The sequence below is a fragment of the Microtus ochrogaster genome, unplaced genomic scaffold (assembly GCF_000317375.1).
Source record: "Microtus ochrogaster isolate Prairie Vole_2 unplaced genomic scaffold, MicOch1.0 UNK47, whole genome shotgun sequence".
NCBI lineage: Eukaryota > Metazoa > Chordata > Mammalia > Rodentia > Cricetidae > Microtus > Microtus ochrogaster.
The window spans coordinates 1,900,376-1,917,783 of NW_004949145.1; the positions used below are offsets into that span (position 1 = coordinate 1,900,376).

Sequence of the window (17,408 nt, forward strand, 5' to 3'; positions counted from 1 at the left end):
GCAGCCCATGCTGGCCTCAAACTCATAATCCTCCTGCCTCAGCCTCTCGAGTGCTGGAACTGCACAAGTACACCACTGTGCCCACTGAACCAAGGGAATTATTTTACTTTTTTAGAGTTTTTTAAATATTACATTCATTTACTTATGTGTGTATGCACGTGTGTGTGTGTGTGTGTGTGTGTGTATGCCACCACATGTATGTGGTCAGGAAAATTTGTGAGAGCTAATGCTCTCCTTCCACAAAGTGAGTCCTGGGGTAAAATTTGGGTTGTCAGGCTGCAGCCAGCGCCTTCACCCACTGAACCATCTTTCCAGCTCTAGAGGATTTCCTGGGTGTTTGTGTGGATGATGGATGTGCATTCCTGTGGAGGCCAGAGGCTGACATCATTCTCTAAGTCATTGTTTCAGGCAGAGTCTCACCGACCCTGTGGCTCACTGATCTAACTCAACTCACTGGGCAGCAACCCCAGGGGCCCTCCTATCTCCCCGTCCCTGCTGGAGTTAGAGCAAGCTCAGGGGAGGGTCTTCCTGTCATCCCTCCCTCACTCCCTGACTCCCCCTCCCCTCACTGGAGTTAGAGCAAGCCCCAGGGGCCCTCCTGTCTCTCTCTCTCTCTCTCTCTCTCTCTCTCTCTCTCTCTCTCACACACACACACACACACACACACACACACACACACACACTGGAATTAGAGCAAGACCCAGGAGCCCTCCTGTCTCTGCTCTTCCTGCCCTGAACTACAGGTGTGTACTGCCACACCAAGCTTTTTCCTCCAGTGCTGGGATCTGAACCCGGGTCCTCATGCTTGCACAGGAAGTACTTTACCCACTGAGCCATCTCCCTAGTCCTCATCATGTGAAAACAATTCTTAAGCTGTGCTGTTACTTGGAGCAAGCCAGAGGACATTGTGACAGTTCCACTCCAGGGCATGAGAACCCAGAAGCTTGTGATGGGACTCTCGTCCTCCCCTCCTGCCCTGCTCAGGGCAACTACAGAAGGCAGGACCCGTATGCAAACACAGCCCTGAATTTTAGGGTGTCAGCCAGTATGTGTCCTAGTGAGCAGGGGACAGTCTCACACACAGCCAGGGCAGAGAGGGACTCACCAGCTTTAGGCCCAGGCTCTGGAGGGTCAGTGGGAGAGGCAGAAGGCAGACTGCCTACTGGCCCTGGGGTCTGGTTCACTGAGGTAGACAGAAGCCGGGGTGCTGAGGTGTTGCTGTCGACTGTGGGGGCTGTGGGCTGCACATCGCCTAGCGGCATGCCTAGGTCGAGGAAGAAGACATTAGTATTATTACCTCCAGGGCTGCCACCTACACAGACGACGCCCAGGGCCTCCAGGTCTCCGACCCACAGCAAGAAGCGGGCAGAAATAAGAGGGTAGGGGGAGCGCAATGTGGAGGGAGTTTAGAGGCCAGAGAGGAGAGGGAAGCACCCCTAAGCAGGCAAGACTGGCTTGAACTAGGAGCAAGGAAGTTGGGTTCATCCCATCAAACAATATCCAGTGTCTGTTAGGGAGACCAAGCTACCCTAGTTAACTCCAACCAAGGTTTCACATAATGTAAGATGGGGAAAGAGGGAAATCTACACACAGGAAACGCAGCATGAGCAGGGACAACATTCTTTCCCATCCACTCTAGGTGGCCACACACCCACTGTCCCCTCCTTCCCCACTGATGTCACTCACAGGCCCTTACCATCACACACAGCCCCAGCATCCTCCCGATGGTGACAGTCATGCTGGCCCCAGGACCTTGAAGGGCAGAATCGCAAGGCTGTCTCATTCCCCCGACATCTGAGATCATCCAGGACAATGGGTCCAGCCCCTTCCCCAAAGAAGGCGCCCCCTGGGGCGGCCAACGCGCCCCCACAGCCCAGCTCCCTGCAGGCCACAGCAGCATCGCGAAGATCCCAGGCATCGTCACACACCGATCCCCAGCGACCGCCATGCCAAACCTCCAGGCGGCCCGCGCAGCCATGGGGACCATCAGCAAGTCGCAGCCTGGGTGCAGGACCTGGATATAGGACAGGGGATAGAGTGACAAGAACTTAGAATGGATGAGGAGCTGCAGATGTTATACCAGAGGGGAAAACTAGAATGAGTTCGTGAGGACTATGTTAACGTTCTGTAGGAGTCCAGCATGGGTGCGCAGGTACGGAGTTAGACCAGAGAGGAATCAGGATGGGTGAATAGGTACTGAGTTGTGCCAACAGGGAACAAGAATGTGGAGGATGGGGAGGAGGGGCAGTAGAAGAAGGAAGAGAGGGAATGGAGGAGGGAGCTCTCAAGTGCCTTTCCATAACCCCTAGCCCTTTGTCCGGGTTTCTAGCCTCATTGCTCCCCGAATGCTGAAGCTTGGTAGACTAAACCCAAGCATCAAATCTGACTCTCCCATATTTCCAGAGAATGTGCAGAGAGACAGCCTTGAGGCCAGGCCTTTTACTGCTTCCTGGGGGGAGGGAGGAGCTGGGACCTGAGAACTGAAGAGGAGAGGGGGTAATCTGTGCCCCCCACCCATCCCGCATACCAGTGCAGACCAGCCCTGCATCCTCAGTGTGGTCACAGTTGCTCCGGCCCCAGGGGCTCCGGGGACAGTCCCGGAGAGCCTGCTCTCCCCCTCCACACCCCACGTCGTCCATCCACACGGGTCCTGCACCAGGTCCGAATCTGGCACCCCCAGGGGCGGCCAGCGCCCCCCCACATCCCAGCTCCCGACAGGCCACTGCTGCATCTCGGAGGTCCCATCCATCATCACACACAGTGCCCCAGCGTCCACCGTGCCAGACTTCCAGGCGGCCAGCGCATCCGTGGGGACCTGAGACCAAGCGCAGTCGCTCTGGGGGATACAGACAGAGAAGGGAGACCGTAAGAGGATTAGGTCTAATATCAGCTTCTTGTTCCTCCACCTGGGGAAACTGAAGCCCAGAAAGGGCAGGGGACTCAAGTTTGTCTGCCGACTGGCTCATTCAAAAAAGAGAACCGCCATTGGCAGGACCCCTGGGTCTCATAAGGGAAGGATCAGTTAGAGGGCGTGGCCAGCCCTGCCTGAATCCTGAGGGAGAACACTGAACACTGGCCTCCTTGGAGGGCCACAGGCAGAAGAAAGTCTGGGAAGCTCCCGGCACCCAGATCAGTGAGGGAAACCAGGGAGATCTGGAGGTTACCTTGGCGGGAAGCTCCATTTGTCAGTACAGGGGCCCGGGTGGACTTGGCCTGCTTGGGTGGTCGGGGGTTCTTCTTGCGAGGGCCATTCTGGGAGCTTGCTGCTGGTTGGGGAGCTGGGAAAGCGAGACGTGACCCGGAGGTCAGGGTCTGAGCTATCCATCCTTCCTGACTCCTTGGCACCTCTCTCTCTGAGAGAGGCACCAGACTCTCGCTGAGGGTCTGAAGTGTGGAGGACTCCTGGGTCACGCAGGACACTAGTTCACTAGCTTGCAGAAAAACATCTGCAGCAAGATGACCTTCCCCCATAGCTGAGACAGACCGGGTTGCGGGACAAGAGGCCTAGTCCTTTGTGCTCACCATGAGTCACTGGGGGCTCCTCTGAGCTCGGGCTCAGCTCCCCAGACAGAGGTGGCCACGGATCCTGATCCAGTAGGGATGTTGAATCTTCTCTAGAGTTAGCTGCACGCTGACCTTTGGGAGAGCACAGGAGTTGTGAGGATGGCCATGGGGTAAGGAGTAGAGAGGTCATTTGATCCTTGGGACAGAAGAACCACCTGGATGTTTAAATTCCCTAGGGCTCAGAAATAAGTGATTGTAAGCTGGGGGGGGGGGAAGTCCTGAGATGGGGCACCTGGCCTTATGGGGGATAAGTAGGCACCTCTCAGCTTCTAGACAGCTCAGATCTACAGGAACTAAGGACTTGGGGGTTCCCGGGGCCATCAACATGAGAGGAGTTTGAGTCCTTTACCTACACAGACGACGCCTGCGTCCTCCTCGTGAGAACAGATATGGGCCTTCCAGCCCCGGTGGGGACAGATACCCAGCTGTCCCTCACTGCCCCGACAGGCCAGCTCACTGAGCCACACAGGTCCAGTGCCCTCCCCGAAGAAGGCACCCCCAGGGGCGGCCAGCGCCCCTCCGCAGCCCAACGCTCGGCAGGCCACCGCAGCATCCCGAAGGTCCCATCCGTCATCACACACAGTGCCCCAGCGCCCGCTGTACCAGACCTCCAGGCGTCCCGCACAGCCGTGAGGGCCATCAGCCAGGCGTAGTCGCTCTGAGGGGTGAAGCAAAAGCTGTGACTCCAGACAGGAGAACTGTGGTCTGGGGGTTAGGGGACAGTAAGGTACCATCAGGAAGCCAGCTACCCCGGAGACAGGACTCTGGACCCAGGACTCCTGATACAATGAGTGGATGTCTTAGAGATACTGAGGGCTGTGTGGAAGGTCAGAGTGGAACAGGGTAGCAGGGACCAGCAGGAGAGTGACGACAGGAGCCTTGGAGCTGGGTGAGGCCCACTGGAGAATCAGGACACTTACCAATAGCCTGGGTCCCCACCAGTAGTGCTGCAAAGGAGGTTGGAGGGGACAGAGTGAAGGGTGAGTCAAAGGGGAGGGGTCCTTTCCCCAGTGCAGGATCCCCTGGCATTCAGATTCCTCTGAGTCAGAAACCCCATGGCTAGAATGGACTTTGGGTGGAGGCTGGGATAAGTTACAGGTCCCTGGGGCGGGTGGGGTCCCAGATAGATGCCTGACTCTTGAAGACAGGGCTGGGGACCAGATTGAATGGTAGGGAGTGATACCCCCCACCCCTTCACCCCCTGCAGTAAGAATGCCAGTGCAACAAAGGGCAGGTCACTTGGGTTGCTAGGCAGGACGTGCTAAAGACTGGGTACCTGAGGGTTAGGGTGGCCAACCAGATGTCAGGCTATCCCCGAGCACCAAGGGCCAGAAATGGCTCCCTGAAGCCTGTGTCCCTAAATTGGACAAACTAAAGGGTCAGAGGTGAAAGTCCAGGTCCCCAAGGTACCCACCCCCCAGGAATGGGTCACTCACCAAGGAGGCAGGCCAAGACCCTCATGTTTGCAGAGTCCAGGGAAGGGGATGGGGGTGAAGGGGGAAGGAGGGTAGGAGAAGGGAGGAGGAGGCAGCCAGGGAGGGAAGGAGGGAGGGAAGCCGGCTGCTGAGGCGCCCTGGACAGCTAGGAGCAGGCTGGGCTGAGGCTTTGCCAGGAGGGAGAGCCGGCTGCAAGGAGGCAGCAGGGGACAGGAGGGGGAGGGGGCTGGCTGCAGCTGAGGCTGAGGGGGGGGCGGTGGGCAGGCAGAAGGGAGGTGTTCAAGTGCAGACACCCACACTGGAGCGAGGCGGCCAGCCAGGCTCCAGAGGGCCACGTGCTCAGAGATGCTTATGGGGACGGCAGCTCTGGGAAGGGACAGGACTGCCTGGGTTCTGGGGGGGATAAGGCTGAGGGCACACCCTCCTGCCTCCTCTTGTTATCTGGCCAAGGAAGTGTGGCTGGAAGTGGACAGATTTGGGGGAAATCCTGCAGTAGCAAGAAGGCCTGCAGCCAGACACTAGGAGGGACTTCCTAGATTAAGAAAAGAAACTGAAAACAAAGAAACAAACAAAAAACCTCTCTCCATTTGATACCCACTCTGTTAAATCTGCATGGGAAGCTTCTAGTCCCTATCTGAGGAAGGAGTGACTGAACTTACTAGTTCCCAGAACAAAGGTATGGAGGGTAGGATGACCAAGGGGTCAAGGCTTCAGTCTGGAGGGGGTGTCCACACACACGCACACGCACATGCACACACACCAGGCAGCTGCGAGGGGGAAAAAATGTGGTAATGGGGAGCATGACTCAGAAGGCCTGGCAGGGGCCCGGCAGCCGCTGTGAGCTCACTGCCTCTGCCTCTCCTTCTCCCAGCACACTGCTGCACCGCCCCTTCCCAAGCAATTAACGTCAACTGTGGAGAGGAGGAGCCAGACAGAAGCAGGGGGTTCGGAGGGAGCAGCTGGAAAAGGAATCAGAGAGGAGACAGACACGCAGAAGTCTCTGGCTTTATTAACAAACTGTAAAAAAACAGATGGGCTTGGAAACTCGGTGCTCCCAGCCCCACCCATTCCAGAAGATCTGTCCCCTTTGGGGGTTCCCTGTCACAGACTCTTAACTCTGCCTCTTACTCTCCCCAAATATCCTTTGAGACCTAAAACACACACAACAGGGGTTTTGTAGAACCAGAGGTTTGTTTGTTTTTTCAATGTATACAGACTAGGGGGCAAAGAGTGGACAGGGTGACCGCTAGCGGTCCCTGGGGTCTACCAAGAAGAGACCCTACTGCACCTGGCAGGTCCACTGCGGGCCATGTGCATCCAGCAACCTCAGTTCTTCACTGAGGGAAGGGATGGAAAGTGCCTGGCACACAGTAGGTGCTCTTTAGGTGCCGGTTTCACGCCCATCTCCCCAGTGGGCATGGTCTATAATCACAGATCCTTGCTGAATTCTCTAACCAGCATATAGCCCATGCAGCCCCAACCTCCCTCTGCCTGGTAACCACAGGCCTCCAATAACCCTGCCACCCCCAAAGCAGCCACAGCCACTGGGACCACGAGCCGGGCACGAGGCTCCCCCACACTCCCAGCCCAGGCTTGAGCTCGGGACTCAGCAAAGGCCAGCAGTCTCCTGCCTACGCCCCTGCGACGGTGCCACCGAGAGACCAAGAGGCGGGTGACTCAGGCTCCGTCCCTCACATTGGCACCAGGGGCCAGAGCCAGGACCCCACACACATCGCCTGAGCCGCGGACAGCCACCCAGGGTCCCCCCAGACCGCCTGGCGGAGGCAGAGAGCCCCATCGGGCTCGCAGGCCCAACTTCACGGCAGCCACGGCCAGAAACACCGGCAGCAGGAGGGCCAGGGCGAAGGAGGCCAGGACGAAGCGCAAGCCGCTGCTGGCTGCAGCCAGGAGGAGAAGGGCTGGTGGACGTGTAAGAACGTGGAGGGCCACACGGTTTTCCGTGTCTTTTACACCAGCCTGTGGGTGGGAGTAGGGGCTCAGCCACTCATCACATTGGACTGCCCGAGGAAGGGTTCCCATGTGGGAAGAGACGACAGCTGTTGGGGTAGTTCCAGCCTGACCCACTGAGTGTGAAGGGCTGAGTGAATGAATGAACCAGGGCCTGGAGCCAATGAGTATGGAGGGCATGCTAGGGTAAAACACCAGACAAGACTTAACAGGATAGAGAAAGTGAGGCCGTGGGCTCTTCGCAGGAGGGTCTGGGAGATGAGAACATCTGTCGTTTTGGGGCTGATAAGTGAGGCCGACTGGCGGTCAGAAGGCCTGAACATCCAGCCCCCACACCCTTCCAGCTGCTCTTTTTGAAAAATAGCAGCTGAGATGTAAGAAGGAACTAGAGATAAGGGACCATTTGAAAACAGTCGAGGCAAAGATATTCCCCCTTTGGAGGTCCCTGAGAGCACAGGCAGGTGGGCGGGGCAGGTGGAACCCACTTTGAATGAACGTCCCTGAGGAGCTGCGCATGCTCACTGGTGCCCCTGCCGGCCTCTCACCTTCAGCATCTCCAGCACCAGGGGCTTCTCATCTTCCCTCATTTCCCGCACTGACAGGTGGTTGGAGGCCATGGCAGCCCCCGGGCCGCCGCCCCCTCCCCAGAAGGGAGCTGGCGTCGTGCACCTGCTGAAAACAAGTAGGTCTGTGTTAGGTGGGCACCTGACTCCTCAGAGCCCTGGAAGAAATGGACTGCAGCATTTCCCAGGTCACTAAGGATGCTGGAGCACCGCCAAAGAGGGCTGCCACAGTGGCAGGTCAGGCGCCCCTATACCCAGTGGGGCTCAAAGTCTCCCCGAATCATCCCCCACTCCGGGGAAAGCATTTAGCCATCTGTAAACTCGTTCCCTCCCCACTCTCCAGGAGCCCATCTCCTGCAGTGGTCCCCATGCGGCGAGCAGTAACAGGGCCCTGCAAGCACCTCCACGGGGTTGCTCGAATCCCTTGACAGCAAGGGGGAGCAGGGTCAGGAAAGGGTCACCGGCGGAAGTGACGTTCACACTCCCGACCGGAGGCGGGGCTGGCGCCTTAGCAACTGTTGCCAAGTTTCCCCCACCACCGGGCAGGGGTTGGGAGTAACGAGGGAACTGCGAGGGCGAGGCAAGAGCAGTGACCTGCTGGAGGCCGGTGGGAGAACCATAGGGAAAGAGGAAGGGGGTGGGGGACAGAGAGGGTTTCTTACCCAGGCCTGCCTGTGGAGGGTTAGCACAGCTCCTTTCTAGCCGGTCCTTCGTTGCTAAGCGACCTAAGCATCAGGAGGAGGAGGCTTTGCTTGCAAACCTAGTCTCATTGGCGCCTGGGTCTTCCGGGTAGGAGTGGGAGCTGTACAGAGCATCCCCATCCGCAGGCACCTTTATCTCAACGCGGTGGCATCTGGGTATCGTTTGGATCAGTAATAGCCCTCTACCTACCTTTCCGGTAAGGTGAAGGTGGGACTGACTTACACGAAAGCAGTGAAGAATCTGGAATTGATCCCTGATCCTCCCTACTCTAGTGACCACAGTGACACGCACCTGCGCGGACGGACGGACACACACACACTAGAGGATGGGAAAGGACCAGAGAAATAGTTCAGGGAGTAAGAGAGCTTGCCAAAAGAAAATCCACATGGCAGACGCCCACAAAGTCTCTGACCTCCACAGGTGTAACCCCCCCCCCCCGCGCGCACACACACACAATAAAACTCTTCATTAAAAATTTAAAGGATGGGGGAACTGAGCTGTACCCTGGAGAAGCAGCTAGCCTCCGAGTACAAAGCACGTCATCTCAGAGCCGGTGGCAAGAATGAAGACTTCCAAGTCCTAGGCAGAAGCTATGCCCATGGCTATCCTCTTCCCCATGAAAACGAAACCAAGAAGAGACTCTGTCTTTATTAGCAAGCCTAGCCAGCGGCCCTCTTGACTCGGCTGACCTCAGCCCAGCTGAGGAGAACAGTTAGTGCGGCGGGGGGGAGGGTGTGTGTGTGGAGGGGCTTTGTGGCAGACGGAGGTACTTGTGGGTCTCTTCAAAATGTGTGTACCAACTGGACTGCGGGCAGAGTCTGTACAATCTGGATAGAGGGCAAGCTCTGGGGAGCCATGACCCCCGGGCCAGCCACTGCAGGGACCACTTGTACCATCTGGGAGGTGGGAGCTACGGGCACCCCGACAGGGGCAGAGACTGGGCCAGGTGTTGGTGGGGCCAGGAGCTGCAGTGTCGCGGTGCCTCCTGCAGCACTGCTGCTCTCCAGCAGGTCGGTAGCGGGAGCGCTCCGAATGATAAGGAGTTTCTGTCCTGCTGGGGCAGTGGCGGGTGGCTCTGTCAGCCCAGGGGAAATGGTTTCCACCTCCTGCACACAGAGCCTGGTCTGCTCGCCATCCGCCCCACTCAGCACCAGCACACTCTGTAACCCTTCATCTGTCTGCAGCGTTTCAAACAGGACATCCTGAACCACACTGGCATTGGCTTCGCTGTCCCCCACCTCCCCAGGCCCAGAGCCGGTGAGTAACTCTTCAGCAGCCCCACTCTGAACCACCAGCAGGTTTGGAGTGTCCGTAGCCACAGCCCCGCCATTAGAACTGGAGACTTGGCCTGTCAGGGGCTGGAGCTGGACTGTGGTCACTTCCTGTGCTGGTTGCAGCTGGACCGTGGTCACTTCTTGTGCAGGCTGGAGTTGGACCGTGGCCACTTCCTGTGCTGGCTGAAGTTGAACCCCACTCACTTCCTGTGACCCTGTCTCTCCACTCCCTACATTCTGCAGAACAATGAGGCTCTGGCCTCCCCCACTAGCCCCCGCATTACCCCCTCCCTGCATCCCCAGACCACTTGGGCCTGGAAACCACATTACCCCTGTCCCCTGTCCAGTTTTCCCCACAACCCGAGGGCCCTGTCTTGCAGCACCATTGCCCATACCCCCAGTATTGGCAGGAGGCAGCAGAATGAGTTTGGGGGGTGGAGGCGGTGGTGGAGGGGTAGGGGGATGGACACTGCTAGGGATCAGTTGAAGGCCCTGGGCAGTCTGTACCAGGAGAAATGTCTGGGAGTTGGGGACGACTTGGCCTGGGGGTGTAGCCTGAGCTGTGGTCCCAGCTACTTCAAGTGAAAGTGTGGCCTGTAGGTGGGGAAGGACATGAACATCTTGGGCAGCCAGTGGAGCTGGAGCTGCAGCCAATGGGGCAGGAGGCTGTGGAGCAGTAGGGCCGGTGGTGCCCGAGGCTGCTGTGGCTGGGGTGTGCGTCCTCAGATGCCGCTGCAGATAGGCAGCCATGACAAAGCCACGGCCGCAAATAGGGCAGGCAAAAGGGCGCTCGGCAGAATGGGTGCGCTGGTGCAGCAACAGGTTAGAAGAGTGGGTGAAGGTCTTGGAGCAGAGTGGGCAGCGGAAGGGTCGCTCGCCCGTGTGCACGCGTTGGTGCTGCCGCAGATTGGAGGTCTGTGCAAAGCTCTTGCCACACACGCTACAGGAGTGCGGCCGCTCACCAGTGTGCACGTGTCGGTGGCGCCGCAGGCACGATGTGTTCCGGAAGGCTTTGCCACACTCGCTGCAGGCATAGGGCCGCTCACCTGAGTGCAGTCGCAGGTGGTACTGGTAGTGGGACGACCACTTGAAGGTGAGGCCACACTGACCACAGGTGAAGGCTCGAAGGCCCGTGTGCACGCGCTGGTGGATGGCCAGCAGAGAGGAACGCTTAAAGGCTTTGCCGCACTCCCCACACTGGTAGGGCCGCTCGCCGGTGTGGTCCCGCAAGTGGTAACGCAGCCCAGAAGAACCCTTGAAGGCCTTGCCACACTCGGCGCATTTGTATGGCCGCTCTGCAGAAACAGGGGCAGGCGGGGGTGGAGGTGGAGCAGGAGTGGCTGGGGCTAGAGGCTCCTGGGGACAGGTGACCTCAGCAGCCTCAGCCTGAGGGGGCGGGCGTCCAGCGGCCGCCTCCTCCACATGGCACTGCTGGTGAGCCAAAAGGCTGGCCAGCTGTGGGAAGGCGCCATCACAGCTGCCGCAGCGAAAGGCCTGCCCACTGGCTGCGCCATGGCTGTGCTGGTGGCGGGACAGGCCAGCCACGGTCCGAAAGGACTTCCCGCAAGGAAGGCAAGCAAAGTTCGGGGACTCCACAGTGACAGGCGGGGGCTGTGGCAGAGTGGGATCGGCCTGGGGCAGTTCGGCAGGCTCATCTTGGGGCTCGGCGGCCACGGCGGGACCCGGACAGGGCTGGTGCTCCAAGAGCAGCTCCTCGCTGCTGAAGCCCTGCTCGCAGCCGTCACAGCGGTATACCAGCTCCACAGTGGTCTCCGCAGCTGCCAGAAAGAGCTCAGGGACCACAGGTGGGGGTGGAGGGGACGGGACTTGGGGTGCAGGTGGGCTGCGGGGCTGTAGGTAGGCATCAGAGACCAGGACCTTGGTGCTGGCACTGCTGGTCTCCCCCGCAGGGGTGGGGATGGAGCCAGGGGCGGGGCTGTGGGTGCGGTGGTGCAACAGCAAGTTGGAGGAGTGTGTGAAGGTCTTGGGGCAGAGCTGACAGCGAAATGGACGCTCCCCTGTGTGTACCCGCTGGTGCTGGCGCAGATTGGTACTCTGTGTGAAGCTCTTGCCGCAAATGCCACAGGTGTAAGGGCGTTCCCCGGTGTGCACATGCCGGTGGCGCCGCAAGCTGGACGAGTTCTTGAAAGCCTTGGGGCAGTCTGGGCATGGGTAGGGCCGCTCGCCAGTATGCTGTCGCAGGTGGTACTGGTAGTGGGATGACCACTTGAAGGCCAGGCCACACTGGCCACAGGTGAAGGCTCGCAGGCCCGTGTGAACACTGCGGTGGATCTGCAGCAGGGAGGAGCGCTTGAAGGCTTTGGGACAGTCTGGGCACTGATACGGCCGCTCGCCTGTGTGGCCCCGCTGATGGTAGAGGAGGGCTGAGGAACCCTTGAAGGCTTTGGGGCAGTCCGGGCACTTATAAGGCCGTTCGCCCGTGTGCGTGCGCTGATGGTGCAGGAGCCGAGATGACCACCGGAAGGACTTACCGCACTCCCCACACTCATACTGAGCAGCGGGGGTGGGTGCTGGGGCAGTGGGGCCTGGATTTTCCTCGGTTCCCTCGGTGGTGGAAGCTGGCGCCATGTCCACGTGGGAGCTGGCCATCACACCTGGTGGGAGGATTCTGATCAGAGTGGGCTAGCACTGGCCCTCATCACCTCTCCAAGGAACAGGGCAGCCTCCCTGTGTCACCCACACTGTAGGGGTTCTTCCTTAGGGTTAGAGCTTCCAACAGCCTAGGCTTAACACACAGTATCACACACAGACTATGAGAAATAATGGAGTACCCGGGATGGTGGTCTCCAGATAGAGCGCGGCCTTCAGGACACTTGTTCCCTGGACGGCAGTGCCTTAGAAGCCTCTGGCTTGGCTTCCTGCTCTGGTTTGAAGACTTGCCCCTACCTTTCCCCACCTCAACAGTTTTCCCCCCCATCACCCTAAACAGTTTAACTCAGTGACCAGAACCTCTCCCTCCCACTGCCCCTTCCCTCTCTCTCGGGTCCCCAAAATCTTCCATCACGCCATCACTCCCCTCGTGCCACCACTTCCGGTGTCACCTGGTCTCCGTGCACTCACGCCCTGGTACAACCCGGCTTTGGTCTGCCTGTTTCACTGTTCCTACACTCATGTGCACATTCTGGACACTCCCCATGCTTCTCAGCTCACACTGCACTATCTGGTCCCTGCTTGCGCTCAGAGGTAACCCTTTGGCATGTTTCTTCCCACTGAAACCTGCTTCCCTGGTCCTTGAAGGTGACCTTCCGCCATCATTCACTGCAGTGACAGGGAAGAGAAAAGGTGTCAGAACATACATCCCGTGCTCCACCAGTGCTCTTCCCACTCAGGGGGCAACCTGTGATGCCTGGAGACACTCACTGTAGCTTGTCTACCAAGTGCAGGGGACAGAGGTGCTTCCCCACACCCTACAGTGCACAGGATGAACCCCACAAAGATCCAGGCCGAAACAGCAGCAACACAAGGCTGAGGAACTGTAGGATTCCCCCACACATGCTGCCCTGTGCCACGGCCTCTGACCTCCCTTGGAATCCTCCAGGTTTTCAGCAGCACACACAAAGAAGTGACACCCTTGCTTCAGTTCCCTCCAGCCCCTCAACCTGCTCTTCCCTCTGGGAGCGCTTCAGTCACCTGTTGTCCCCAGCCCTTGTTGCTCAGATTTTCCTAGGGCACATCTTCCTAGCTTCAGGAGGCTGACGCTCCTCCCTGTCACCATCTTAGCCTCTGGGCTGGATCCTTCTAAACCTGGAGGTTGAGTTAGAGCGCAGTCAAGAATTGCTCTTTCTGTCTACCCGTCTCTCTCTGGAAGCCCTCGCCCCCTCTCTTAGGATTCCACAATCTATAAATAAAGGACCCCAAAACTACAGCTCCTGAAGACTCTCCTTTGCTCCCCATGCTTGCTGCACTGTGCCTAAAACACCTCGCGTTTAACCAAAATCTAACTCCGGGTTGTTTTTACCTTCTATGCCCTCTTATCAAATATTTACAAGTAGGGCTGAGATGTAGTTCAGCTGATGGAGTGCCTCTCCAACACACACAAACCCCTAGGCCTGAACCCAGCACTACACACAACACAGGGAGTGGGGGAGAGCACCCTAGGTAGCAGTCACGCCTGTATGAGAACAGAGGACAAACCTCTTACAGCAGCCTGCTGGATGTTCAAGACGGGTGGCCTTCTCCCCCCTCTTGCTGGCCTCCTGTCCCTCTAGCCTCAAGCAGGCAGGGAGAGTGACCCCCCATCTTGTGGCTCCCGCCTAGTACGCCTTCTTTCCACCATCCACGATTCACCCTGTCTCACGTCTGCACTAAAATTACCTCAGAGACGCCTCCTCAGACCACCCTCCTCAGATGACCACCCTCCTCAGACGACCATCCTCCTCAGACCACCCTCCTCAGACGACCACCCTCCAAGACCACCCTCCTCAGACCACCCTCCTCAAGCCCCTTCAGCACTCCCTTGCTCTCTCTGCATACTTGGTTTGCTCCGTTCCTCACGGGGCCATCAGCTAAGTGCCACCCAGTCAGGATGTCCCAACCTCAGCAGCACAGAGATTTGAGGATGGGGCATTCTTTGTCAGAGAGGCCGGCTCATACATTGTTGGGTGTTTGGCAGGATTCCTGACCTGTGAACCTGATGGATGCCACTGGCAACAAAAAACGGTACCAGCTTGACCCTGCCCTAGTAAACCCTCCATCACTGCTACAGTGTCCCCTCCCCAAGACATTTAGCCTTCTTGCTGCCACTTTCATTCTGTCTAATGTTCGCACCATGTAAACAGGGAGCCCTTTCTTGTTCACGGTTGCATCCCAGCACCTAGCAGAGCACCAGCTGAGTGCATGCTCAGTAAATACAGTCCAAGTGGACCAAGACTAGGCATTCCCTTTAGACAAGCTATGGAGGATCTCTGCATTTAAAGGACGAGCAACGGGCTATGAAAAGATTGCTTTTTTAAAGGATTGGTGTCTCTTTTGCCAAGTAAGCCACCAATGAGGTTAAGCTCCCATGTGCCTTTGAGAGGTCAGGCCGCATCTTTTAACACGAGATGCCCAAAGAAACAGGAACCCATCTTAGCAGTAAGAGTCCCCTTTAAAAAGCTGGGCTTCGATGCTCTTGGGGCCTGGGATATAGCTCGGTTGTTAGTGACTGACATGCATGAAGCTCCGGATTCTATTCCCAGTACAGCAGAAAAAACCAGGCCTGGTAGCACAGACCTGTAATCCCAACACGTACAAGGTGGAGGGAGGCAGAAGGATCATAAATTTAATGTCATCCTCCGCTATACAGCGAGTCTGAGGACATCCTGAGCTACATGACACTTGACTGGAAAAAAATAATAAAGGTTAAATGCCCATCTCTATCTTTGTTCAGATATTCTAGGGACCAGCAGGATTACAAAATTTTTCCTTCAATGTCTGGGAAACTGTCACCCTCTTTTAAGAGAAAGGGGGCGGGGAGACAGGAAGCTTTGCAAAAATGCATAGCTAAACCCAGTGCCCTTCTCCTTTAAGAGGGCGGGGCCGATCGAAACAGATTAAATATCGGAGGCGAAGTAGCCACCTTCCCTTTAAGATACCCCTTCCGGTTTCCCGCTCGCCGTTGCCCAAACGACTCCGCCCTCCGGCCCTTCCCCCACCGCGCCCTCCGGTCTCTCACCTGTGGCCCCGGTCTGGGAGGGGGATCAAGGAGAACCCCAGGGCCTTCCCGCGGGGGCTGACGGGAAGCGGGGCCCGGCACAGCGCTGTGGGAGCCGCGGCCCGGGAGGGGGCGGGGGCGCGCTCCCTCCCCACGGCCCCCGGCGCGAGGCACTCAACCTTTATCGGCGGCCTCTCGCGCACACAAACCCCGCCGCCGCCGCCGTGCGTCATGACGCAACACGCCTCTCCCAGCCCGACCCCACCCCCCACTGGGGTGCTCCGAGTGCTGCGTGATTCCTGGGGTCCTGGAGTGAGGCGTGTGTAGGTCTCGGTCTGGAGTCCGTCCTCTTGGAGAGGAGGTCCTCGGACGGGGGAAACTGAGGCATGCCACCTTCCTGCATGGCCTGGGTCTCGCGGGGAGTTTGAAGTCCCCTCTGCAAACCTGCCTTTTTCCTCCTGCTCGCTGGCATCCATGGTGTGGATCACGCAGGCTTTCTCAGTCAGGGCAAGGATGACTTGGGACAGATTATTTTGTTTTATTTATTTATGTATTTTGTGAGGCCACGGGTTCATGTAGGTTGCCCAGTATGCAGCCCAGACTGGCCTTGAATTCATGATCCTCATGCCTCCACCTCCCCAGAGCTGAGATTACAAGCGTGAGATGAGTTTGGGCTTTGCTTGGATGGGAGCTTCTTGTGCATTGTAGTGTGGTCACCCGGAGCTCCCGTCTGTGTCCACTAGTTACCAGTGGAACTGCCCTAGGCACACACACACACACACACACACACACACACACACTTAATCACAGCACCAGTTCCTTAAAACGCTCCAGAAATCCACTAGTTCAAAGCCAATGCCTCAAGCCAAACACTCTGGGACTGCGAAGCTTACACCCACACACCACCAGCTCCACGCTGGACTTGATTTCCTAATCCTCCTGCCTCTATCTCTCAAGTGCTGGGATTATAGGGTTCACCACCGCAATGGACTTCTACAGGCTTTTCTCTATGTTTATTCAAAAGATACATTTACCGCTAACCCACCTCTGCCTAGCTCTTACTGGAGACATCTGTGATAACCAGGGTCCTCTTGTCAGTAGCAAGGGGACAGACATAGCTCCACACAAGGCCAGCCTGGTTTACAAAGCAAGTTCCAGAACAGCCAGGGTTGCACAGAGAAACCCTATCTTGAAAAAGAAAAGGAAGAACAGAAAGAAAGAAAAAGAAAGGAAAGGAAGAAACTCAGAAGAAAGACGCATCCAATGCAGACATGAGCTTCCCAAGGGAGAGTCAGGGGAAAAGGTACACTCCGGTGTAAGGACAGGCTCCTAACTGCCTTAGCATTAGCCACAAGGCCATTTCTATTGACTCTCAGGTTACATCTCAAGAAGTTGCTAAGAAAGAACTCTCTCTTAATTCCTGGGCAAGGGGAGCAGATTCTTTAAGATTTGTTTGTTTTTAAATCTATTTTTATTTTCTGTGTATGTGCGAGTGCCTACATATATGTCTGTGCAGCACATGTGGGCCTGGTGTCTGAAGAAGCCAAAGAGTGTCAGATTCTCGGGAGCTAGAGCAACAGGCAGCTGTGAGCTGTCTGGTGTGGTCACAAGGAACTGAAACCCCTGCTCTGTAAAGCAGCTATTGCTCTTACCTGCTGAGCCATCTCTCCAGCCCTGCATTAGCCGTCTTAACTAAAAGAACGACACTCAGAGGGCCGGTGAGACAGCATTGCAGGTCTAATCACAGCCATCGGGTGGAAGGAGAAAACCGGCTTCCACAAATAGCCCTCTGACTTGAGCCCATGTTGTGTGGCATACACACACATGTACACACAAATGGAATAAGGAGATAAATGTAATTTAATTTTTTTCTTTTATTTCTTCAGAGTGTGTGTGTGCGCACGTATACCATGATAAGCTTGGCAGCCAGAAAACCACTTTTATTAGTACAGTTCTTGCCTTTCATCATCTCAGGGACTGAACTCAGGTTTTTAGACTTAGGGACAAGCACCTTTACCCAATGAGCCATGAGGATGATCATTAATTTAAAGAGGACGGGAGAGGTGGCTTGGTGTTTCAGAGCACTGGGTACTGCTCCAGAGAATCTGCTTTGATTCCCAGCACCCACACGATGGCTCACACTGTCTGTAACTCCAGTTCCAAGGAACCGGTTGCCCTCTTCTGGCCTCCAGAGACACGAGGCATGTGGGCACAGACATAAATGGAAGCAAAGCACCCATGCACACAA

At 56.9% G+C, this 17,408-nt stretch overlaps 2 protein-coding genes across 2 annotated transcripts in view; both read right to left on the bottom strand.

Annotated features, from left to right (window-relative positions):
* Nucleotides 1–8,816, bottom strand: part of Ssc5d (scavenger receptor cysteine rich family member with 5 domains) — a 22,799-nt gene extending 13,983 nt beyond the window's left edge. Inside the window, exons 1-11 of the mRNA XM_013354511.2 lie at nt 8,737–8,816; nt 8,194–8,551; nt 7,514–7,640; nt 5,001–6,977; nt 4,485–4,511; nt 3,914–4,222; nt 3,523–3,636; nt 3,165–3,278; nt 2,528–2,836; nt 1,697–2,014; nt 1,106–1,264 (exon numbers count right to left, since the gene is read on the bottom strand). Coding sequence (XP_013209965.2) covers nt 1,106–1,264; nt 1,697–2,014; nt 2,528–2,836; nt 3,165–3,278; nt 3,523–3,636; nt 3,914–4,222; nt 4,485–4,511; nt 5,001–5,025 — 1,375 coding nt within the window. The 5' untranslated portion in view covers nt 5,026–6,977; nt 7,514–7,640; nt 8,194–8,551; nt 8,737–8,816. The remainder of the gene's footprint in view (nt 1–1,105; nt 1,265–1,696; nt 2,015–2,527; nt 2,837–3,164; nt 3,279–3,522; nt 3,637–3,913; nt 4,223–4,484; nt 4,512–5,000; nt 6,978–7,513; nt 7,641–8,193; nt 8,552–8,736) is intronic.
* Nucleotides 8,817–8,997: 181 nt separating this feature from the next.
* Nucleotides 8,998–15,352, bottom strand: Znf628 (zinc finger protein 628). Its single transcript, XM_005369320.2, has 2 exons — nt 15,182–15,352; nt 8,998–12,122 (listed from the first exon to the last, which is right to left on the bottom strand). Exon 2 carries the CDS (start codon nt 12,115–12,117, stop codon nt 9,016–9,018), a length of 3,102 nt encoding a protein of 1,033 aa, XP_005369377.1. The 5' UTR covers nt 12,118–12,122; nt 15,182–15,352; the 3' UTR covers nt 8,998–9,015.
* Between the last annotated feature and the right edge of the window lie 2,056 nt (nt 15,353–17,408).

Bases quoted from the DNA above. Each gene is read 5' to 3' on its own strand.
- Znf628 (XM_005369320.2), bottom strand. From the start codon at position 12,117: ATGGCCAGCTCCCACGTGGACATGGCGCCAGCTTCCACCACCGAGGGA.